Below are 23916 nucleotides of genomic sequence, written 5' to 3' on the forward strand. Positions count from 1 at the left end.
CAAGGAAATGGAATTCTACTGTATGCCAGGCAGGGGGAAAACTGGGAATCCTGGGTGAAGAACAAGAGGTCTAAGGGACGTTTCTCCTAGTCCTGCTGTCAGACACGGCAGGACAACATCTCTGGGTCGCACCCAGCAGCCCTGGCTGCTTGCGAGGAGGGGGGTGGGCATCAGTAAGTGTATCTATGTGAGCACAAGGCAGTTCTCAACTGGGCTCCCCGTTCTGGTGTCACTGTACTAGGGGTGGGGCTGCCAGAGGAAACCACCAGGTGTGGCCATGGGGAAGTCCCTCCAGCTTTCTATTGAAACATGGAATTTCCTGGCTTTAACCATTTCTTATCCAACTGCCATCTCGAAGCTGACCAGAGCCAGGCAGACCTCTTCAGCCTCCTGGGGAACTTGGTTTGAGGCAGTGAGTCCTGAATGGGCAGTTGGCACACCTGCATTCCAGCCCCAGCAATCTCTGAAGATCACAGGCAAATTACCGAAGGTGTATGAGCCTCAGTGCCTTCTGTAAAGCACTTTCCAGTTGCCCATGCATTTCCAAATATACTGTCCCATGTCACTCACACAACCAATGGTGTCATGTTACCATTCTCATGCCTTGGGTGAGAAGACTGTCTGGCAGGGGTCGTATACTGTGCTCAAGGTCATACTGGAGGGCAGTGCTTGCTCTTGGACCTCTGCAGGCTCACTGGGAAGATGAGTCAGATCCAACTTCTAGAAGTGACTGGTCATAGGTCCTGGACCTCCCTGGGACCCCTGGGTGTGGGAAGTTCACTTTCCCAGGCAGCTGTCTACTTGGTTAACTGGAGCAACCTGCTCTGTAGGGGATGAGTCTGAACTTCCCTGCTCCAGTGAACCATGGCAGGTACAGAAATAGCATCCAGCGGCCCACCACAGCCACTCAGCCTCAGTGCCCGGCCTCTCTGTGTTTCAGACTCTGGGCCTGTTGCCTCCACTTGGGAGCTCAGAGCATCCTCTTTCTCCTTCCTGCCGGGGAGTAGTGGCGGCAGCCCAGCTGCCTCTGTCTCTTTAAGAGAGAGAAAGAACGAAATCAGGAAGTGAGAGAACTGAGAGCCGGCAGCGAGCTGAGCTGAGTGTCGGCCTCTGCTCCCAGTTCTCCCAGCTCCCAGGGTGGCACGCGGCCACTTCAACTGGCCCGTCTTCAGGTTCCCAGGGCCCGTGGCCACCAGGATGCTATGGGCGCTGCCCATGAATGACAACAAGCCCTGAAAGCTCGGGGGGCGTCACGCAGTCCCACAAGCCTGCATGCCCCACAGCCGAGATGGGGTGAGTCCATGGGAGGGAGGGCGTTGAATGGGGAAGCCGGGGCGCCAGGCAGCTGCAAGACAGCACTTAGCAGAGTGCCGGGGTGCTGGCCTGTCAGCAGCTGCTCTCCGGGCCGGCCCACGTCCCCTCCCTCTATCTCTCTGCGGTGGCGGCTCCTCCCTACGCCCCCAGAGGTACCCTGTGCTCCATCTCAGGTAGGCACCCTTGCCAAAGACTGTTTGGAGGCCCATGAGAGGCAAGGAAGGAGTGGCGTAGAGGAGAGCTGCAGTCCATCTACGATGCTCCCTTCCGGGGCTCTGCTTCCCAACACCCGAAGCCAGCCTTCAGCTCTGCCTCTGTACTATTCTTCTGCCTGGCTTCTTCTGGTGCCTGCCTTCACCTCTCCTGGGGTCCTTCCCACTGGCCCAGGTCCTGGGGGTGGGAGTGGCGAGGAAAGTCTCCTGGAGCTGAGGAATTGGGCTGGAAACCCCCAGCTCTGTGGGGGAGGTTGACAAACAGGAAAGGGTTAAAGGGCTGGGGCCGGGGGCCTTTGACGGAGGCTGAGAATCAAAAGGCGCCCAGGGGTGCCTCTCATCCGCCTTCCTCTTTCCGGTGTAGCTCAGCTCCTGGACTTGCCACAGACAGAAAGCATAACACACACTTGCTGGGGAGAGTCTTTGCCTGATCGGGGGCTGCTCAGAGCACAGGGTAAGTGCTTTTAGGTACTGCAGAGCCTGGAGGAGGAGGAAGGTGGGTGGGATGACGGGTTCCTGGCTCCCATCCATCCAACCGCTGCTGTAGGATAGTGAGCCCTTCTGTGCACCAGCTGCTGGGCTGGGAGGCACAGAGCACGCAGACCCGGCCAGATGTGCTGCCCATCAGCTCCTAAGCATAGCCCTGGCAGGGCCAGGCGCAGAGCCCAGGGCATGCCAGCCTGTCTAGGCTCTGCCCTCTATGCCACACTGCCCATTCCTTAGACCTTCGGCTGTGCTCTACCCCAGCACCAGCCCTGGGGAGGATTTTGAAGGTGGTGAAATCTCCCCTGGCTGGGCCCTTGGCCTTGATTTCAGGATGCTCTACCTGGTTTCACAGCCCCAGGCCTGCGGGCTGATTCCTCCTCAGCCTCGGAGGGGAAAAGCTCACCAACTCATTCCTGCTCAGCTATTACATTGTCTTCATAAAGACTCAGCCCCTCAGCTGCTTCTATAAAATGCAAACACTAATACATCTTCTGAAACTGGAATTGACCTCTGATCTCTCCAAGTGGCCTCTGGCTCAAAGAATTGACCTCCTCAGGATTTCCATTTAAAACAAACAAACAAAAAAAGATTACAGAGAGAAGGCTCAAAGCTAAGGAACAGCGAGATTCCAGGCATGGTGACCCTAGGATTGACAACCTTTAAGGTGATAGAAGAGGAAGCAGCCCTGTCTAGTTCAGCCTTATTTGAGAGTATTTAAGGGGTGGTGGCCCTTCTTATGTTCCTCCCAGCCATCCCATAAAGACCAGCCATGGCCCTATTCTTCAGAGAAGCACCGAATGTAACTTCTGAGGCTACACTCTCTGCAGCCAACTGCTTTAGAGGAACTGGCCTTTGGAGAGAAGAGGATGAGGGCAAAGATGGGAAACAGAGCTGTAGAGCGGTTTCAGATCCTTCCACAGGCTCCTGAGCTTTTCGATTTGATGGCCTCCTGCCTCTCCCACCCCCTCCACACACACACACACACACACACACACACACACACACACACACACACTCATAAGTACACACATACATCCTCACTCACACACACTCACACTCACCCACACGCTCTCTCCACAGCAGCGCTTTCTTCTCCTGAGCAGCTCTGACCTGGCCATGTTAGTTGACGGCAGCAGGAAGTGGTGGGCCCAGGCGAGCAGTGGGGAGGGGCTCCAGGCTCCTGTTGCAATCCTGGAGATTTGTGGTGACGTGGTTGACACTGTCTGACCTGGGGCTCTTGCTTCAAGCACTATTTCTGCTTCCTGGGACAATCCCAGGCCTGGATGCCAAACCCCTAGAACTCGCAGTGCCTGGGAGAAGTGACAGAGAAAGGGGTTTGTCTCCGCAGAACGACCTGTCTGGGGAGGGCGTTGACAGGGACCTGGGGAGTCGGGACAGGTAGAATGCCCTGCAGTGGGACAGGCCCCAGCTGTGGTCTGAGGGCCCAGTGGCTGTGCTTCTTTCTGGAGAAGTTACTTAACCTTTCTGTGCTTCACACTTCCCCTGCCCCCTTGCCTCTGGAATGGCCACATGGAGCCCTTCATGGGGTGGTCTTTGGCAGGGCTACTTGTCAGGCCACCAGTGTCCACCCCAGGTCAGGGGTGGAATCCTAGACCCCAGGATGTTCTTTTTCTGAGCAGAAGGTGGCCGGCCAGCTGGAAGCAAGAGATGCAGAGCACCGTCAATTACCTGTGGCACACGGATGACCTGCTGGGTCAGGGGGCCACTGCCAGTGTGTACAAGGCCCGAAACAAGGTAGGACGCAGCCCAGCCCACCCCGGCCCCCTCGCAGCCAGGAAGTCGGCCCCCAGTGGGCACGAAGGGTGGCGTGAGCTGGCTGGGCAGGGTTCTCTGACTCGGTTCTGCACCCTCTGAAGTGGAGCAGAGGCGTGGGGATCTGAAGAGGGCTCCTCGGGGTGAAGCTTCTGTCGGGCACGGTTGGGGGCTGGAGAGAAAGGGATGAAGACACGAGCCAACATCCAGGGGAGGTGGCAGCAAATCTAGGGACGGCAGAGGTGGGAAGTGGGACTCGTTTGGATTTATCCTGCCTTTATTCTGACGGAGAGCTGCACTGAATACGAGACGCACGGCACTATCTTGTACTTGAGAGCTGAAGCCAGACAGAACGTTGCTGCTAAGGCCAAGGAGTATTAGCTACCACCGTAGTTACTGCCAATAGCGACAGTAGCAGTAACAACAAACCATCCCCTGCAGGGTCCCAGGGGTGCCAAGCTCCTGTCATCTCCCAGTGCTGCGGGACAGGCTGTGCACCCTCTGAGGAGGGGAAGGAGCTGAGGGTGGGAGCCCCCAGCCCCAACCAGGCTGCCTTCGCTCACCCCTGGGGTTAGGCTGGCGGGAGAGGCTGAACGGAGGCCTGGGAGGGGGTGCGCTCCCAGGGCAGGGATGCCATTTATGTTATCCCCCATGGCAGAAATCCGGGGAGCTGGTTGCTGTGAAGGTCTTCAACACGGCCAGCTACCTGCGACCCCGCGAGGTGCAGGTGAGGGAGTTTGAGGTCCTGCGGAAGCTGAACCATCAGAACATCATCAAGCTCTTTGCGGTGGAGGAGACGGTGGGTCCAGTGCTTGGTCAGAGGAAGACGGTCTTGTCCTCGACTCTGACAGGCTGGGAAGGGTCAGGTCACATAATAATAGAGACTTGGGCACATGCTCATCTGCAGGTCGGCCAGAATGTTGGCCAGAGAGGGGTAAAGGGTGCCAGGGGCCTGGGGGCAAAGTAAGGATGGGGAGTGAGGCCTAATCAAAGAAGGCTTCCTGAAAAAGGTGACCTTGGGCTCAGTTTGAGGCCGAAGGAAGGAAGGCCAGCTGGAAGCGGAGACCTAGAGAAATGGGGGCTTTGGGCTCTAGGGTGAGCCACCCTGTCTTGAGGAAGGGGAGAAGAAGCGCCCTCCTCCCCAAGCCTCCCTCTGTCCCCTACAGGGGGGCAGCCGGCAGAAGGTGCTGGTGATGGAGTACTGCTCCAGCGGCAGCCTGCTGAGTGTGCTGGAGAGCCCTGAGAACGCCTTTGGGCTGCCCGAGGACGAGTTCCTGGTGGTGCTGCGCTGTGTGGGTAAGCCCCTCCCTGACTCCCACCAGGGACCCCCCTCCCCACCACAGGCCAGCCACAGACCCAGCCCTCAGCAGCAGGTGAAGTCCCAGAGGGGTATGGCATTTCTGGAACAAGTATCCAAACACAGTAGAACATTGGAAGCTAAGAGGCTCCCCATTCACAGACCTGGCACAGATGCTAATGAACAGACAGAACCCAAGTGTCTGATTCCTGCTAATCAGCAGTTTAAAACTCCAATTTCAGAATAAAATTTAAAAGAGGTTGTACACCAATGTTCATAACAGCATTATTCACAATAGCCATGAGGCAAAAACAACCCAAATGTCACAGACAGCTGAATGGATAAACAAAATATGGGATATACGTATGATGGGATACTAGTCAGCCTTAGAAAGGACACATGGATGAACCTGGAAGACATTGTGCTGAGTGAAAAAAGCCAGCCACACAAGGACAACTACTATATGAGTCCTTTTATGTGAGGGACCTAGAGAGGTCAGGTCCATAGAGATAGAAAGTAGAATGTGATTGCCAGAGGCTGGGGTGGGGGGATGGGGAGTGAGTGTTTAATAGGTAGAATTTCTGTCTGGGAAGTTGACAAAGTTCTGGAGGTGGATGGTGGTGATGGTAGCACAACAATGTCAGTGCATTTAATGCCCCTGATGTGTACACTTAAAAATGGTTAAAATGTAAAGTTTATGTTAGATATATTTTACCGCAATTAACAACAATAATAATAATTTTTAAAAAATGGTAGGGAGGAGAGTGCCCTCCTCTGGGAGACACAGCCACCATTCCTCTCAGTTTCTTAGGGAACCCCAATGGGACCTCGACACCCCACCTCCTTGGGACCCCCATCCTTTGCTCTGTGCCTGTCTCTGTTCTCCTGCTGCTCCTGTGGCCCCGGTGGCCCGTGAGTTGCCACTCTCTGTCTATGTGGATCCTTCCCCCGAGATGAGCCTTGACACTGGGCTGTCCCTGGCCAGAGCCACTAAGCAGCCTTCCCTCTGTCCCAGTGGCCGGCATGAACCACCTGCGGGAGAACGGCATCGTCCACCGAGACATCAAGCCCGGGAACATCATGCGCCTGGTCGGGGAGGAGGGGCAGAGCATCTACAAGCTGACGGACTTTGGGGCAGCCCGGGAGCTGGATGACGACGAGAAGTTCGTCTCGGTCTACGGCACCGAGGAGTACCTGGTGAGCGGGCATGGGGGACCCGCTGCCCGAGCGGAGGGCTTCCCCTGCAGCTGGCTGCCCCTCACCGTGTGACTCTCAGTGCCCCTCCAAGGGGCTCTGTCCAATCTCCCTGTGTCCAGCAGGGTTACCTCTCACCCCCTATCCCCAACCAGAACAATTTGTTCTGTTCTCTAAGGCCGAAAGGCAATGCTGCAGCCTGCCCAGGCCTCCCTGTTCAGTTGAGTCCTTGATAGGATACTCATGGAGGATGGAGCACTGGTGGTCACCTCTTCCCCCAGGGCAGAGGCTGGGGTTGGGGGGAAGGGGTGCTTTGGATAAGCACATGCCACACCCATTTCTGAGATGACAAAGGAGATGCATTCTGACGGTTCTGTTTCCTCCTGAAGGTGGGAGAAGGGGGTCTGAATGGGGTGTGCTCAGGCGCTTGCCCCCTTCCCCCTCCACGACAGCTCTCTGGTTCCCCCTCCTGCAGCACCCTGACATGTATGAGCGGGCGGTGCTTCACAAGCCCCAACAGAAAGCTTTTGGGGTCGCCGTGGATCTCTGGAGCATTGGGGTGACCCTGTACCATGCGGCCACTGGCAGCCTGCCCTTCGTCCCCTTTGGAGGGCCCCGACGCAACAAGGAGATCATGTACGGTGGGCCACCGGGCAGCGGGCGAAGGGGCGGACCCCGGGCCTTCCCTTCTAGTCCCTGCTGTGTCCCCTATTCTGCCTCTGACTCCACGGTCCTCCTGGTCTGCCCCCGACGCAGGCTCCTTTTGGATCCTTGGATATCAGTCCATCAAACAAGAGGCTGAGCCCTGTCCCTTCCTGACGGGAGAACTTAGTTCAGGGCTTCCCTTGAGCACCCCCCTCCATTTGTGGCTCACCACATCTCAACTGAGGCTCCCAGAGCGACTTGGCCAAGGTTGCAGAGCCTGCCAGGGGCAAAGGGGAAGGGCAAGGACCTAGCCTCCTGATCCCAAGTCCCGGCTCCCTCATGGTTTTCTGCTGTCTGATACAGAAGTAGCTGGAGACCCAGAGCAAAAGAGATTTAAAGTGGATTTGCAGGAAGGTCCATGCCCCTTCAGCTCAGGGGTCAAGCTGTGACTTGGATGGGGGCTGTCAGGGTAGCTGGACTTTGGAGGGAGGGGAGGTTGGAATAGTGAGGTGGAGGGGAGGCTACGGGGGCCGAGCGCAGTGCAGGCGCAGGTGTGGAGGCAGGTGGGCACGGATGTGTGGTGAGGGGGCAGAGGAAATGGACAGAGGAGAGCGTGGAGAACTTGACTGGGAGCATCAGGACTGCTAGCCAGACTCTCAGTTGCATTCTCAGGGTGCCTCGGGGCAGCTGGGTGACTTGCCCCAGTGCCCTGAGCCCTCCGGGCTGAGTCCATCACCCCTTGAAGTGTGATGGGCTGGAGGCTCCTGCTGCCTTGGTCCTGTTTCCCCCCAGGTACCGGATCACCACGGAGAAGCCAGCCGGGGCCATCGCAGGCACTCAGAGGCTGGAGAACGGGCCCCTGGAGTGGAGCTACACACTTCCCATCACCTGTCAGCTGTCCATGTGAGTGGGACCCTGCGGGAGGGGCAGACACAGACCCAAGTCTGGGCCGATGTCCTTCTCTCAGCTGAGGCCTGGCCCGGCGGAGCACCCTGTGTGCTGGCAGCTTGGGTACACCACTTTCCCTTTCTAGCCCCAGTTTCTCCATCTGGATGCTGGAAGACCCTTCCAGCTCTTCCTCTGCATCCCACCCCTTGGCCCTGGCCCTTCAGGACATTCTCATGGAAGGCCCCTATTACCTACTTGAGGAGGCCAACTCCGGGCCCCGGCCCCTGACAGTCTGCATGTCCCGGGGGGCAGGGGGCTGCAGAGCCAGCTGGTGCCCATCCTGGCCAACATCCTGGAGGTGGAGCAGGCCAAGTGCTGGGGCTTCGACCAGTTCTTTGCGGAGACCAGTGACATCCTGCAGCGAGTTGTCGTCCACGTCTTCTCCTTGCCGCAGGCCGTCGTGCACCATGTCTACATCCACGCGCACAACACGTGAGTGGGCGCGAGCGAGGGCGGCGCGAGCCTTGTCTCCCCAAGCACAGGGGCGTGTCCTGGGCAGCGCTCTGTGGGCAGTTTAGATTTGGAAGCTTCTGGGTCCAATCTTACTTTGGAAAAATACTAGTTCCACCAAGTTAACGTTAAACAGGCCTCCTTGCTGCTGGACTTGAGAGATTCGGCAAACTTTATAAAGCTGATGCATTATAGATCTCCTGAGGGGTGTGTGTGTGAGTGTGTGTGTGTGTGTGTGTGTGTGTGTGTGTGTGTGTGTGTGGCCGTGCATTTCCCCAGTGTATTACTCATGGAATCCTGTATTTCTGGAGCATGCTATGGGACTAGGTGAGTTTTAATGGAAGTGTGGCAGGAAGAGATGTGAAGGCTTCTTGAGTTCTATCCCCACTTTGTCTCCATCCACTATAAGACATGAGCTCTGTCCTTCATCTCCCCGCCCTAGAGAAAAAATCACACAGTCCCTCCCTCTGAAAAGCAGAACCCAAAGTCTTAGCTGGGCTTCGGGTCACCCTGATCCTGTATCCTGCCTGCTGACATGCCCTCCCCTCCCCCTCCCCTCTCTCTGCCTCTGGTGTGTCTAGGATAGCCATCTTTCTGGAGGCCGTGTACAAGCAGACCAACGTGGCCCCCCAGCACCAGGAGTACCTCTTTGAGGGTCACCTCTGTGTCCTCGAGCCCAGCGTCTCAGCACAGCACATCGCCCACACGACAGCAAGCAGCCCCCTGACCCTGTTCAGCATGGTCAGCGAGACCCCCAAGGGGCTGGCCTTCAGGGACCGTGAGTAGGGCCACCCAGGCTTTATCTTTTCTCCTCCTCACATTCTCTTCCAAGGGGCAGGGGTTTATAATCCAGGATACTGATTCATTTTCTTGTGGGTGTTTCTTTGGGTCCCCAGGGTGTAGAAGGCAGATCTGGGTTCTAATTCTGCATACGCCTCTGAAATGCCATGTGACTCGGGCTGGTGGCCTGCCCAACCTGCTTCGCAGCGTCCAAAGATCTGGGAAAGAAACTACAATGGAAACAGGGAGATGTGGATTCAATGTGGTCTCCACAGTCTGTGGTTGGTGGGGAAGCCTCCAATAGTTTGGTTTGGAGGAAGCAGGAGCCTAAGCTGCTGGAGAGAAGAGAAGGTGGTCAGGGGTCCGAGCTTTGTCCTCCACGTTCTAGCAAAAATATCACTCCTTCTCATTTGAATGATGCCTCCTCTTCAGGGTCTCCAAGGCTGGGAGGGGAATTGACCTTGAAACCCCGGAGTGTGAGGGGTGCTTTTAGCCTATTTTCTGCTGTTGAGATGGGGCCTTGGGCATGAGGCTGTAGTTCTCCAGAGTGGACACAAGGGGGCAGTGAGGGACTGCAATTGTAAAGAAGCACATTGAGTGCCTTTAAGGCTTAGAAGGTCGGGGCTCTAGGTGAGTTGGAAAGCTTGAGGTGGCAGATAGGTGGCGAGGGCTGAGTGTAAGCTGGAAATAAGGAATGATGAGCTCAGACCTCATCCGGGGCCGGACAGGCAGCCCCCTCAGACCAGGTCTTTATCTGCAGCTGCTCTGGACATCCCCAAGTTTGTCCCCAAAGTGGACCTGCAGTCAGATTACAACACGGCCAAGGTGAGGGGTTGCCCCCAGGTGGCAGGGAGGGGGTAGTTCATGCAGGGGTTCGGGGTACGGGACCTGACCCTGCCCACCTCTGTGTTTCAGGGTGTGTTGGGTGCCGGCTACCAGGCCCTGCGGCTGGCACAGGCCTTGCTGACAGGACAGGAGCTGATGCTTCGGGGACTGCACTGGTTCGTGTGAGTACCCCCAAGGGCTGGGTGGGGAGGGCAAGGAGGGTGGGCAGGGTAGGACAGGCAGCCCAGACCCCTTCCAACACCGCCCTGGGGCTGTGCCTGTGGGCACAGTGCCCTCAGTCCCCTGGGAGAAAGCAGCTCTGACTCAGGCTCCCCTTGGCAGGGAGGTACTCCAGGCCACGTGTAGGCGGACGCTGGAGGTCACGAGGATGGCCCTCCTCTTCCTCAGCAGCAGCCTCGGCACTGAGAGGTAGGTGTTCCGTCCAGGGTGGGGGCTGCGGCCGGCATGAGCCCCGCTCAGACCCATCAGCCCTTCTCTCTGTCTGTTCCTCACCCCAATCTTTCCAACAATGCCCCTTGTCCCCTCCCACCCAGAGCTCCCGACTTCCCTGCCATGCTAGAACGGAGAGGGCGCTCCCGCCCCATCCCTGCCCCCACCAGCCAGTCCCTCACCTCAGGGGGCCGGACCTGTGAGGGCACTGCCCCGCCAGGTACCGAGGCAGCCTCCCTGCCCCAGGAAGGGGCCTCTGTCCTACCAGTCCCCCCTCTGAAGATTTAAACTGCTCACCTGCACCAGGCCCTGGAGAGGGCTCTGGGAGAAGCACTCACACTCACACACGGTCCCCTGGACTTGACAGGATGGAGACCTAGGCGGTCTCATCCTCCACACACCTCCTCCTGCTTCCTCTGGGCCTGAAACTGTCCCCGCCTCCCGGGATCCCCTTCCCCAGTCCTTGGAAATCCACACCCTCCACTCCTCTGACTTGGGCTAATTAGGCGTGGTGGGTTACAGAAAGGGAGAGACTGGGGAGGAGGACATCAAGCTGGAGGGTCTGGAGATAAGCAGGAAGACTCCACCGGCCAGCGCGCTGCTGAGAAGGCGGCAGGGGCTACGGTACAGGTGAGAGGTGGGAGCCCTGTGGCCCAGGGAAGCTGATGGTGGCTGGAGCCTCTCCCGGTGACAGGTGGTGGCAGAAGAGCAGAGACTGTGCCAAACAGGCCCGGTGTCCTACCTGTCACGTCCCACAGCCCTTGTCCTCAGGAAGGTCCTGGGAGTTTCCCAGGAGCAGGGTGACTCACTGCAGACTTGCCCTCCACCTGGCGCTCGGCAGCAGCGACACTGACCGTGGGGTAGACAGGGTGGTGGCCAGGCAGGGAGGAGAGTCTCCAGATGAGCCCCCGGCATGGCTGAGCCACCTTCAAGTGGGGACAGAGAAGAGGGGCTGCAGAGGGCAGGATCCGCCAGCAGCGCTGTGGTGGAGTCCCTCTGAGAAGACATCTGCCCAGGCACAGAGTGGGCTTCCAGGGCTGGATGTGGCCCCAGGCCTGCAGACGGCCCTGGAGGACAGCCCTTCCCCAGCATGTGCGCATGGCAGGACGGTTGGGTAAAGGGAGACGAGAGATGGGCAGACGCAGCCAGGAAGACCCGGAAGAAGGGAGGCTGTCAAGGCCAGAATGTGAGCAAATACCTGGGGTGGGAAGGCCCTATGCAGAGACGTGACTGGAGGGGTGGGGAGGTGCTGCTGAGGTTTGCTGAAGCCACAGTCATAGTGGAGAATGTCCCAGAGTGGAACTGGAGAGGGACAGAGGGAAGGGGAGAGTGCAGGCAGGTCCTAGGGTCCAGAGGAGAGGTTGGACCTTGCTAACATGACCAACAAGGATCTATTCTAGGTTCTTGAGTGAGAAAGAAATATATAGAGAGAGCATCTGGTTGTTTGCCCACCCTCCCTGGGCTGACGAGTGTGGAGAGCGACAGGCTAGCCCCAGGGCTGGAGTCCTGGGGTCTGCTGGCCGCTGTGTCTCCAGTTCTGGCTCCAAGGCCTCCTCCGAGGCGTGGTGGGTGTGGAGAGCTCAGGGTCAGGCTAGTGCCTGCTTTGAGGCCTGTTTCATTCTCCCACGAGGAAGAGCGCTGGGCCGAGGGTCAGAAGGCCCGGCCCAAGCTCTTCATTAACTCACTGTTAGCCTCAGACCATTGTCGCCTTTCCTACCTGGGCCTCTATTTTCTCATTTTCAAAATGAGGGGACTGGATGACCTCGGAGGCCTCCCAGCTCCCATGCGTCACAATCTCATTCTTTTCTGAACATGCTCAGACCTGTCGGTTCTTCTAAGGTCCGAAGCCACTAGCTCCTCCCACAGCGGAACCTGAATTTTTTTTTTTTTTTTTTTTTTTTTTTGGTGGTACGCCGTCCTCTCACTGTTGTGGCCTCTCCCATTGCGGAGCGCAGGCTCAGCGGCCATGGCTCACGGGCCCAGCCGCTCCGCGGCATGTGGGAACTTCCCGGACCGGGGCACAAACCCGTGTCCCCTGCATCGGCAGGCGGACTCTCAACCACTGCGCCACCAGGGAAGCCCTACTTGCTGTTTTATAACCTGCTTTTCTCAGCTTATGATCTCTGCCCCCTCTGTGTCAAAACATTCCATCTCCTCTGTAGTACCCATCCATACTCAAATTTGGTAAGCCCCCAAGTGTTCTTTTCTAGCTGTTTTCATCCCAACCAGGATCCAATCCAAGACACACTTGGTGTCTGGTTGTCCTGTTCCTCACGTCGATTTTAACCCTTCCCTCGAGGTTCAGCAACGTGGCTGGGGTGCCTGAGATCCAGGAACTGAAGAGGGCCGCAGAGCTGAGGTCCAAGCTGCGGACCGTGAGTGAGGCTGGGGTTGGTGAGGGGCTGTCAGGCGTAGAGTGGGGTGTGGGGAGGCTTCCCATCGGAGCCTCCAGCTGAGGCCCCCACGGGGGTCTACCTTTGTGTCCCGCAGTTGGCTGAGGTCCTCTCCAGATGTTCCCATAACATCACAGAGACCAAGATGACCCTGAGCAACCTGAGCTCTGAGCTGATGAAGAACCGGGATCAGGTACATGCGGACAGAAGGTCTGTGAGATTTTCTTCTTGGTGGGGGGGTTTGGGGGTGCACAGAAGGCCCAGTAGCCTCTTTAGGAGTCAGCCTGCCTTCTCCCTTATCTTGGCAAGGATGCTGGGGCCTGGGGCTAGGGGTAGGGGATCCAGGAATGTACAAGACCCTTCCATGAGACTGGCCAGAAGGAGAAAAAGATCTGGGGTCCCGCCTCCACCTGGGAGTTAGAGAGTGAATTACAAATATTAGCAGGTGCAATAGTTCTAAATAAAAGAATAATTGAGTTCCCTACCTCTTCTGAACGCTTGCTCTGCGTCAGACCCTCGAATAGGTCCTCCTACTTCTATCATTTAATCCTCAAAACAATAACGATACTACTACTCTTATGCTCCTTTTATAGGTGAGGAAGCTCACTCAGGGAGCTTAGTTTGCCCCAAGACACAAGGCAATAAATGACAAATGCCAGACGTAAGGCTCCAGGTCAGGTCTGCCTACCTCCAAAGCCTACGTGCTTGGCCTGCGCCAGGGATTTTCGAGATCTGAATCCCCAGTCTCCCTTTAAACAGACAGAAAAATCCCCAGCACCCCTGCCCTCACAGCCCGGTGTGTGGAGCCCCTGCCTCCCGCTCTGCTCTGACCTGGACGTGGTCCGGCTCCTGGAACAGCCCCACACCCCCCGCAGTCAGCGCCCTGGCAGATCTGCACGCCCGGTCCTCAGTTCTGAATTCAGAAAGCTCTGAAAACCACAGGGTGTTTCTTCGCTGTTTTGGCTGTAAAACCTGACCTCAACTGCCACGAAGCCCTTCCTAGTCTTTATTTATCTCACTTAGGGTGAATATTCTGTCAGCTCTCTGAAGACTGAGGGTATGTGATGAGGGAGTACTGCCCCAGACCATGCCCTCCGAGGGAATTCCACAGTATAGTGTATGTATACTGGACCACCTTTCTCAAATCAGAAGATAGTTCTGAATTTGGAATACATCTGGCTCAAGCCCTTTGGATAAAGACTGGACCTGGGGTCTTGTCCACCCCAGGCTCCAGGAGGGCAGGAGTCTGGGGTCCGCAGGGTCCTGGGAACACGCTTGGGCTGTGCCCCAAGTCCAGCTTCAGAACTAGCTGAGACAGGGTCCTGGGAGGAGCTGCAGGGAAGAAGTGGAGCTAAATAGGCCCGAGGATGAGGGATAACCCCCCACCCACAAACACTCCCAACATCTCAGACAAAGTGTTTGTATCCTGAAAAGGGGAAGGAAGAAACAATAATGACCTTAAACCCCAGGCCAAGAGGGTGGAGAGGTCATGTCCCGAATTCCCCTGCCTGCAGGCAGGACCAAAGACCTTGATTCATTCCTGTTTTAAACAAGGGTTGTTGATTCATGATTGAAGTCCCTTCTATGTACCAGGCATTGGGTATTCTCAGAAAGCACGACTTCTGCCCTTGCCAGGTGACAGAAGAGAAGTTCCTATTCTGCTCCCACACGCAGCTGCCACCGCCAGGCTCTCCTGTTTCAGGGTCCAAGGCTCCTTCCCGGAGCCTGTTCTCAAGCCCTGTTGTGTAGCAAAGGCCACTTTCCTGTCGCCTGTCCTGCTTGGCTTCTTCCTGTGTGTGTGTGTGTGTGTGTGTGTGTGTGTGTGAAAGCGAGAAAGAATAAACACAGGAATGAGAGGTGACTGGATGGCTAACCCGAGGGTACCTCAAACAAGTTTAGAAACAGAAGAGTCACTCCCAGATTGGCCCCCAAAACTATGGCAGTGAGGCTCCTATTGCAGGGAGACAGCTTCCCTCCTCCCACCGCCATCCCTTCCCCTCCCTCACCCTTTACCTGTGCTGTTTGATTCTTCCATCACCTGGTCCCTGTCTCGTGCCCACAGCATCCAGCAGATTCAGTGCTGTTTGGACAAGATGTATCTCATTTACAAACAGTTCAAGAAATCCAGGATGAGGCCAGGTGAGCCACAGGGAGAGCAAAACACTCCTCATGCTCTCCCCTCCCTCCCCCCTTCCTTCCCTTGGGTTAGCTGGTTGTCCCTAACACTCCATCCAGTGGCGCTGCTGGAGGCCCACTACGCGGGTGGCACTCCGTGGTGCCCGGGTGCCGCTGGTCTAGGGCAAGGCCGCTGCCTGCACCCCAGTGAGGGACATGAAGCCTTTCCACCTTTGCCTGTTGCCACATCGGGGCTCAGCTGAGGCCTGGATGCTATAGACGTGGTGGCCTTGAAAGAGACCCCTCACCTTTGCAGGGCACTTTACAGTTTAAGGAGTGTTTCCCTATCCGTTGTGACTTCGGCTCACTGAAGTGTTAGTCAGGCTTTCCAGAAAAGGGAGGATCGGGAGAAATACCATGGAGTCATGAGTCCAGGCACTTGGCCTGCATTATCTACGGAGCCTCACTAAGACCTTCTGGGCAGGGGCAGCTCATTTACAGGCCCAGGGATGGGAAGCTTCTCGCCCATCATGGGCTAGGGGAGGGTCGAACCCAGGGCTGGGGCTGATGGCAGCGGGGGTTGTGAGGGGAGCCTGGGGAGGCTCCAGGTGACTCTCGGGGTTGGGGAGCTAACACTCCAGGAACCGACCACCGACACTCTCGCCCACCCATGCCCCCCAGCATTTCCTAATGTGCAGGAAATCCATACTTGAGGGCTTGCGCCTGACTGCAAATTCTCTTCTGTCCCTAGGATTATCTAAAAAGCCCTGTCCCATAGGAATACAATGCCAGGCACATTTGTAATTTTAAGTTTGCTAGTAGCCAAAATTTAAAAAGTAGAAAGAAACAGGTGAAATTTATTTGAATAACATATTTGATACAATGCAATATATTCAAGTTGTCATTTCAGCGTGTAATCAATAGAAACAATTATTAAAGAGATACTTTACATTCTCTTTGGTGCTAAGTCTTCACAATCCCACGTGTGTTTTACACTCATTGGCCATCTCTATTTGGAAGCTCATTTTTTAACAAAATGAAATGTACTCTTACCAAAATAATAAAGCTGTGTTTGATGGGGAAGAAACATTGTACACTGCTTCAGTTTTTAAATTTAGTCGAATTCATTCAATTAAAATTAAAAATTCAGGTGAGCAGTCACATTAGCCGTACTGGCCACATTGCAAGTTCTCAGCCGCCACACGACCACCGCATTGGACGTGCAGATTCTAGAAGATGGGAAACTCAGTCCCGCCTCTGGATCTGACCTTGGAGGGGGAGCATCACAGGAGACAGGAGAACTGAGACTCCCATGTTCCCTGAAACCAGGGGGACCTTGGGCTCAAGAAGCTGGCCTAACACCCAGTTGGCCACCTTTGCTGTGATTTTAGGAGACCTTCAGAGGCTCTTCTGCCTGCGTCACTGGGATTCCGTCATCCTGTGACCATGACACTTCTGAGCGCCTCCCATGTGCTGTGCACAGTCCGATGGGCTTTGCATGTTCTTAATTTATTTAATGCTCTAGACACTGTTACCCTCCCCGTTTTATAGATGAGGAAACTGAGACACAGGAAGGTTAAGTAACCCAAGCAACCTAGGTCCAGGTGCTTTAAACCACCCCACTTTACAGCCTCAAAAAGAGTTTGATTTGTACTGGTTTGCAAGAGTCCTTTATTAAAGTTAAAAATGAACCGGGAAGAATAACACTTAACCGCCAACACTTGGGGTGTGGAAAGATGCCATTCTGGAAAATGCTCCATCGTTTTCAGGGCACTTTCTCACTTTACCCTCACACCCATCCTGTGTGTTACATGTGATGAATGAGGCAAAAATCACTTGCCTATAGCCTCCCGCTAAGAGGAGGCAGAGCTGGGCCTCATCCCAGATCAGTCGCTTGGACTTCATAAGTCAGCTGGCTGAGCGCAGGGCCCAGGACCAAGAGGCCAGGGAGGTGATTCTGCTATTAGGGGAGTGGTGGGGGCAGGCAGCAAGGTGAATCTCCTCATCGCTTCATCTTGGCCTTCAGAGGCCATTCCCCTGAAGCCCAGGAGGGGGCAGCATCTCCCTAGCGCAGAGAGCATCAGGAAGCTGCCAAGGTAGTGAAAACTTCAGCCCTACTGGCAAAAGTTCTCCTTCTGGCAGAAGTGGCTGGGCTGAAAAGCGGAGGTCGAGGGTGGTGGCCTGGCTTATCCAGCGCATTGCTGCAGAGCCCAGGTGGCTCTGCCTGCAGCCTGAGTATTCAGGGATGGGGTCAATAGGCTGTAGGCATCAGCCACGCTGGGAAGGGGATTGGATGAGGGGTCAGGGCTGACCACACATCCTTCAAGCCCCGTCTCATCCACCACTGTCCACCTGAAGTGTTCCCCGAGCACCATCCCTCCACTCCCTACCTCCACTCCCTCCACTGCGGGCTTGCCTGGCCCAGGTGGACCCCTACCTGGTCATAATGCAGTGTCTTGGGTGCTTGTTTCCCTCCGTTTGTCCTTCCTGGTTCCGCTGGGCTGTGAGCTCCGTGGAGCAGAGCCCAGGCTGCTGCCTTCGCTTTGCAGTTGTTGCCAACCCTTGCGCCATTCGGTTCTGTTGACTGCTTGAATAGGTGACCTTGGCCCTGTCTGTTTCCTTCAGGGCTTGGCTACAACGAGGAGCAGATTCACAAGCTGGATAAGTGAGTGCCTGTCCCCCTGGCAGGCGGGTGAGCAGGAGGGTGGGCATCACCAGGGCAGAGCGAGTCTTTGTGCCAGACAAGAGGTGGTAAAGGGCCCTGAGCCCAGGCCACAGCTGGGCAGGAGGAAAGGGGCTGACTGCCTCTGGGGAAGGTTGTCTGGGGCCAGGGGAGGGTGGTTTCTCAGCAGCAGTCGTGATGGAACTGGACTGACTTCTGCTATGAACACGATTGTTTGAAGGATTTCCTTCCTTAGGTGTCCTCGCTGACTTACCACCTACTACTTTCTACTTCTGGCCTCTGCCTGGACTCTCCTTTGGGCTTCCCTCTGCTTCTCTGTCTCCTGGACACTCTATTCTTCCAGGAAGTCCTCCATGATTTTATGCTTTTTTGGGGACTCACTCCCCCAGTTCTGCCCCCACCCCTGACTCCACACACACACACACACACACACACACATACACACACACACACGACCATCTCTCCTTTCCTCTGGGGGCTGAGCTCAAGAGCGTGTGTGTTCCCAGAGGTCCACTGTCCTTCTCCCACATCCCTCTGTTGGAGTTGCTTTGTGCCAGCCACTCTGCTCGCCATGATGCACATTAAGTGGGATGGGCGCCTTGGGAGAGGCGGCCCTGCTGTGGAGCCAGGGGCTGGACATTTGGGTGATGAAGACCCAGGGATGCTAGGTTTGTGCTCAGGTGGCTCTGGCTTCTCATCTCTGTGCCTCTGTTTCTGTCTTTTCAGGGTGAATTTTAGTCATTTAGCCAAAAGGCTCCTGCAGGTGTTCCAGGAGGAGCGTGTGCAGAAGTACCAGGCATCCCTGGTCACGCATGGCAAGAGAATGAGGTAACATTGGCCCTCACTCTTGAACTCATGGTCCCCAGGGCCCTCCTGGCCTGGCCCTTCCTGGCTCCAGACAGCCCTGGGCTTTGCAGAGCCCCGACTGAGAGGGAGGTGGTAGTAAAGAACAAAAGCGAAAAAAAAAAAAGGGGGGGGTGGTTTTTTGGCCCCGGGTGGACCAGGTAGGATGCTGGGTGATTTCTATACATTAACTCATTTAATCCCGCAATGTCTACCCTATGCAGTGGATACTATCACCCCATTTCACAGATGAGGAAACTGAGGCCCAGAGAACAGGTTGCTTCCTTAATACGACACCGCTAGTAAATAGCAGACCCAGGACTGGCACATGGGTATGACTGCCTCTAAAATCTAGATTCTTTCCATGTCCCAGGTGGTTGTGTTCAGAAGCCCCCTCTCTGGGGAAAACACAAGATCCCTCTGGGATGAGGACAAGTGGCCTGGGAAGCAGGGGCAGGCAGAGGCCCTTATGTAGAACCCCCCTTGCACACTGTCCCTTATAGGAGTTTTGGCTTCTGCCTCTCAGACAAGCGCCTTCCCCCTTCCCCTCCTGAGACAAGAGGACAGTTTCCCAGGTGCTGCTGGTTCTGTGGCCCACGTGACCTGTGGGCTTATTATGGGGCTGAAACTCAGACACTCACCTACCCTTACATTAAAATACCGTTTCCATCTCCCCCAGCCAAGCCACCCCAAATTCTGACTTAATTGGTCTGGAGTAAGGCTTGGATGGCAGTATTTAAATGCTCCTTGTGTGATTCTAATGTGTAATCAGAGTTGAGGATCGACCACTGGTCGAACCCCTCCAGGACTTGGTGTATGTTTTGTGCCGTGGGGCAGTGTTCTTCCTCTCTCCCTCCACTTAGAGAGAGAAGAGAATTCATAACAGAGTCTTCACTTTGATCTGCTCTGGAAATGGGAACGTGGGCAGTTCCCGTTTTAAGTGTGCCAGTGCAGGCGGTCCCTGCCTCTCCAGAGCCTGAGCCGGGCCCTTGCTCACCCTCGCTGGCTTGTGTGGCCCGGCCTGACACAGGTGTATTCGCAGCTCCCACTGTGGTTCCGCCAGGACCCTCACTAGCCCCGGTCAGAGTGCTCATCAGCATCCTTACCTGGGACAGGTGAGGGCTGAGGGCACAGCTGGAAGGGCAGAGGCAGCGAGGGAGGCCAGTGCCTGGCACCCACCAGCTCCAGCCTCTGCCGCCTGGAAAACCTCTCCTCCGTGTCTGTGTGGTGACCGAACTGCTGGGGGGGCCCCGGTGAGAGTGAGTAGGCCAGGCTCTGACATTTCTCTGCTCTCTTGAGGGTGGTGCATGAGACCAGGAACCACCTGCGCCTGGTGGGCTGCTCCGTGGCCGCCTGTAACACAGAAGCCCAGGGAGCCCAGGAGAGCCTCAGCAAGGTGGGGAGCTTCGGGGCCCCGGGGCTGCTGAGGAGAACTGGACCAGTCGGGCACCTGGAGGGCATCCAGGCCATTCCCCTGCCTCGGGGCAGAGCTGCCCTTGACCAAGTCCAAACACTCTGGTGTGGATGGGAGGTCTCTGATCCACCAGTGTGGACGGCAGTTCCTAGTGTTCTCAGACTGAAGGCCACTCGCTGCAAGGGCAGAGGCTCCAAAATGCTGAGACATCTCCCTCTCTGCCCTGTGCAGCCTGGGAGGCTCACTGAGGGGGGCGATATGAACGCTCCTTGTCTTCTGATCCGCTCTCCTAGAAGAGACCAACTCAGGCCGCTCTGAGAAGCCACTTGCTTTGCCATCAGGGACAGAGAAGGGCTGTTCTTCAAGGAGCAAGGCCCACATGCTCTTCCCCAGCCCCTAGCACAGGGCACATTCTTTCCGAGATGGTGCTGGGCTGCCCCCACCCCTTCTCTGCAGCTCCTGGCTCCAACTGTGTCATGACAGGTGCAGGTCAGACACAAACAGGAGCTTGGCAGTCTGCACCCCTAAACACAAGCGCACACAGTGATGGTGCTTGTGCCAGCTGTGCTCCCAGGATGAGAAGGAGGGGCTTGTGGGAAATTCCTGACACTCCAGGGATGCGGGCTGGGGGCCATTGTATCACGGATTTCTTACCCCTCCCCACACCTCCGCTGCCCTCCACACATGAGCTGGCTTATCCTTTCTGACTAACGTGTGGTTCTTTCAGATCCTTGACTGGCTATCTCACCAGCTCCTGCAGGACAGAACAAAGGGGGCTCAGGCCTCACCACCCACTACAGCTCCTTATCCTAGCCCTGCACTAAAGGACCTGGTTCTCCAGTAAGTGCCAGAGAGAGGGGTGTGTGCTTGTGTGTGTGTGTGTGTGTGTGTGTGTGTGTGTGTTAGGGGCTTCGCCTCTTGCCAGGCCCGGGAGGCAGGAATGAAGCTCGGTGGGGCTGTAGAGGAAGGGGGGCCTCCCTGGAAGGTGTCTGGGCAGAGCGACTTGGGCCTTAGCCACCGCCGCCTCTCTTGCCTCTGCCTTGGACAGCATGCAAGAGCTCTGCAAGGAGATGAAGGTGCTGGCGTCTGACCTCCAGGACAACAACCGCGTCATCGAAGGGTGAGACCCCGCTGTGCGGGCAGTGGGGAGGCTGGGCCCTCAGACTGCCCTCGCCCCTGGGGCACAGGCCCCGTGCATCCCCGAGCAGGCTTGATGACAGGGGCCCATATTCCAGTCACAGCAGAGCCTTGTGCACAGGTGAGTCGGTGTCCTCACCAGGTGTAGGCTTTCACCGTAGTCTGGAGGATTTGCGCCTCGGTGCAGTCAGAGATGGGGGCTGGGAGGCACGTGGATTTGCGGCTGTGTCCAGCTCTCTGTGAACATGGACTCTGCCTCACGCCCCATGCAAACCGGCTCCTGTCACCTTTACGACCATCCTCAGAATGGTGATGAACCAGGAAACGCAGCACAGAGCTGGGGAGAACTGCGCGGGGCTGCAGGCCCAGTGTTAGAGACTCTGCATCATCACCTGATCGAGTCCCTTCCTTGAGGGGCAGCGGGGAGTGGGCAGGTACTGGGGAAGATGCTGGCGGATGCAGCAGGGCTCAGCCTTTTGGCTTTTGTACACCAGTAAAATTCACAAAAGAAAACTGGAAAATAACAGAGTGACCAACTTCTCATATTACCCAGTAAGCAGAATTGAAAGGGAAAAATCCATGCCATCTAGAAGTCCCCCTTTATAAGGTGCATTTTAACACCAAAGAGAAGGAAGAATACAATCTCAGAATCAAGGATGGTCCTCGCCCTGAAAGTCAGCCCTGTTTACACATATATACGCTCACGCATGCGTGCACGCACCTCCCACGTCCTCCCCATCATCCTTATGTCTGTCACTTCCCCGTTTGGGAACCAGTGGCACGGTGGAAAGAGTCTGCAGAGATTCCAACGGGGTTTGACCCTGACTCTGCTTCTTACAAACTGTGTGACCCTGGGAGGTTTGTTTGGCTCTGAGCTGAAAAATAGGCATAGTGATTCCTACCTCATTGTGTTAATGCAGGGATTAAACAGGATGAGATATGCAATGTGCTGGGGTGGGGAGGGTGCCCAGAAGGGGGACTCACCAAATGGTAGGTGTTCCCCAGAGGTCACGCCAGTCTGGGGTGCCAGAATTGGGGCCAGGAGGTAGGGAAGCCAGGAGCAGAGCTCATGGTTGTTCTTGGAGTTTCAGAGGGTCCTTGGGTTGAGGACATCCCACGTTCCATTCCAGCAAGGGGAGAACCCATCCTCTTAAATGTCTGCAAAGAGGAAATTTGACAGCTTCTTAGAAAAACTTTCCAAATTAGCCCTCAGGGGCAGGAAGTTATAATTTTAGTGCTGACATAAATTTCTCTCGCTGTGATATGTAGTCTATTTACAGATAGCTCAAAATTTTATTTTAGTGAATTTTTGCTTCCTTGTTCAGAGCTGTAACCAAAGAGCCTAAAGAAACAATCTGAATTCCTTTTCCCCTCCTCTTAACCCTTGGCTGCATTGGAGTCACCAAGGGAGCTTTTAAAAGTACAGATGCCTAGGTCTTGTCCCCAGAGACTCTAGGTGCGGCTTGGATTTGGGGATTTTTATAAGCTTTCCAGATGATTCTAACGTGTAGTCAGGGATGGGAACCAGAGAGTTCCTGTCGGTGGACACAGATGCTACAAGAGGAGAGCTGAGGATTCGAATGGCTTGGTGTTCTGGAAGTTGATTGTGTTGGGCCCTGGAGTATGGTCGGCAGGCTTCTCTACCTGGGCGGAAGTTAACCTGAGCCTCTCTTTACAGGTTAAGTAGGGTCCCATCGGCTCCTGACATCTGAACTCTGGGGGGTGCACGAGGAATCCTGAAGCATTAGAATCGTTCAGACACTGCTCTCCTGCCTGCACTGGGGGACCCAACACAGGACGATACCTGGTCACATCTCATCAGCCTACCTCTCTCCTGCCTGACGGCCAGGAGGTTTTGCCAGCATTACCTTCCACTGCCTGTCTTCGGGAAGCAGCACAGCAGGACGTGGGGCACCAGGCCATCTCTGGATCCTGGCCCCACTGCCCAGGCTGACCTTTGAATCTTACGTGGAATCAGGTACAGCTCCTCTGTTGCCCTGGCCTGTATAGCTGAACCTGGCCGGGCTGTGGGGAGAAGAGGCTCCGAAAGCCGCTCCCTCCCACCCCCTCTGGTTTACGGGGCTTTACTCCTCAGGGAACAGAAGAGGAGGCCTCCTGGGGTCAAACGACCTCATCTCAGTCTTCCTTCCTCTTAAGGTGTTCTACACTGAACACACAGCCCTCTCCCTGCTCCCACGATATCTGAGGGTTACCACACGTGGCCCCAGGCATGACAGAGCCCAAGTTCCCTTCTCCTCTGGTCTGGCTGAGCCTAAGGCTGAGAAAGCACGTGGTCGAGGCCGGATGCCAGTGTCTCGGGGACCCTTTCCCCTGTCCCTCTGAGGCACCACCGGGTTCTGGGGTTTGTAGCCAGCAGTGTCAACAGTAGCCGTGCCAGTTAGCACAGGCCCGTAAGTCCAGAGCCCTGAGGAAATCAAGGCCCGCATCTTCAAGAAGTGAAATAAACTTGACATTCCTTTCTGTTTGAGTGGCTCTCACGGGCTGCATCTGGGAGGTGGGAAGGCTCAGCTGGGTGTGCTTGGCAACCAATCAGGCACTGCACAGGGTGGGGATCTGTGAGGGGGAGGATTGGGAAATGGGGGCAGGACTGCTCGCTTCCTGATTCCTGCCTTCCTGCCTCCCCCTAGATGGGCCCTGATTTCAGAGAGGAGCCCAGGGACCATGCCCTCCTGCTGGGAGGGCTTGCCTTCCCACTCCTCTTTTTCTGCTCCCTGTCATCTGGGGAGCTCTGTGAGGGCCTGGAACTTACAGAGAAGGGTCTTTTTTTTTTTTTTTTTTTTTGTGGTACGCGGGCCTCTCACTGCTGTGGCCTCTCCCGTTGCGGAGCACAGGCTCCGGACGCGCAGGCTCAGCGGCCATGGCTCATGGGCCCAGCTGCTCCGCGGTATGTGGGATCTTCCCAGACAGTGTTCCCTGCATCGGCAGGCGGACTCTCA

The 23916-nt window shown here is 56.0% G+C and overlaps 1 protein-coding gene across 10 annotated transcripts; it reads left to right on the top strand.

Annotated features, from left to right (window-relative positions):
• The first annotated feature begins 1062 nt into the window (after window positions 1-1062).
• Window positions 1063-23444, top strand: IKBKE (inhibitor of nuclear factor kappa B kinase subunit epsilon). 10 transcript variants are annotated; one of them, XM_027082816.1, is made up of 24 exons: window positions 1072-1293; window positions 1891-1980; window positions 3653-3767; window positions 4444-4584; window positions 4952-5081; window positions 6098-6279; window positions 6752-6912; window positions 7714-7824; window positions 8122-8301; window positions 8901-9097; window positions 9216-9380; window positions 9860-9924; window positions 10015-10106; window positions 10267-10353; window positions 10897-11004; window positions 12674-12749; window positions 12865-12977; window positions 14830-14906; window positions 17508-17547; window positions 18292-18393; window positions 19708-19804; window positions 20550-20662; window positions 20871-20942; window positions 22638-23444. In XM_027082816.1, exons 3-24 carry the CDS (start codon window positions 3681-3683, stop codon window positions 22669-22671), a joined length of 2430 nt encoding a protein of 809 aa, XP_026938617.1. In that variant the 5' UTR covers window positions 1072-1293; window positions 1891-1980; window positions 3653-3680; the 3' UTR covers window positions 22672-23444. The 10 variants fall into 10 exon arrangements, 8 of the variants coding, with proteins under 8 accessions (XP_026938623.1, XP_026938621.1, XP_026938617.1 ...); XM_027082815.1 differs by lacking the exon at window positions 1891-1980; XR_003427952.1 differs by lacking the exons at window positions 1891-1980; window positions 20871-20942; window positions 22638-23444 and adding an exon at window positions 18633-18740 and having other exon boundaries at window positions 1065-1293; window positions 20550-20570.
• Window positions 23445-23916: the final 472 nt, after the last annotated feature.

Source organism: Aethalodelphis obliquidens, unplaced genomic scaffold (genome assembly GCF_003676395.1).
Source record: "Aethalodelphis obliquidens isolate GAN/ISIS:26980383/991018 unplaced genomic scaffold, ASM367639v1 scaffold48, whole genome shotgun sequence".
Classification (NCBI taxonomy): domain Eukaryota; kingdom Metazoa; phylum Chordata; class Mammalia; order Artiodactyla; family Delphinidae; genus Aethalodelphis; species Aethalodelphis obliquidens.

What these genes read in the sequence shown, in the direction of transcription:
- IKBKE (XM_027082815.1), top strand. Translation starts at nt 1,220, where the DNA reads ATGACAACAAGCCCTGAAAGCTCGGGGGGCGTCACGCAGTCCCACAAG. An exon ending in ACGGCACCGAGGAGTACCTG is followed by an intron (nt 6,280 to 6,751) that starts GTGAGCGGGCAT and finishes CCCCTCCTGCAG; the next exon opens with CACCCTGACATGTATGAGCG. An exon ending in CGGCAGGGGCTACGGTACAG is followed by an intron (nt 11,005 to 12,673) that starts GTGAGAGGTGGG and finishes CCTTCCCTCGAG; the next exon opens with GTTCAGCAACGTGGCTGGGG.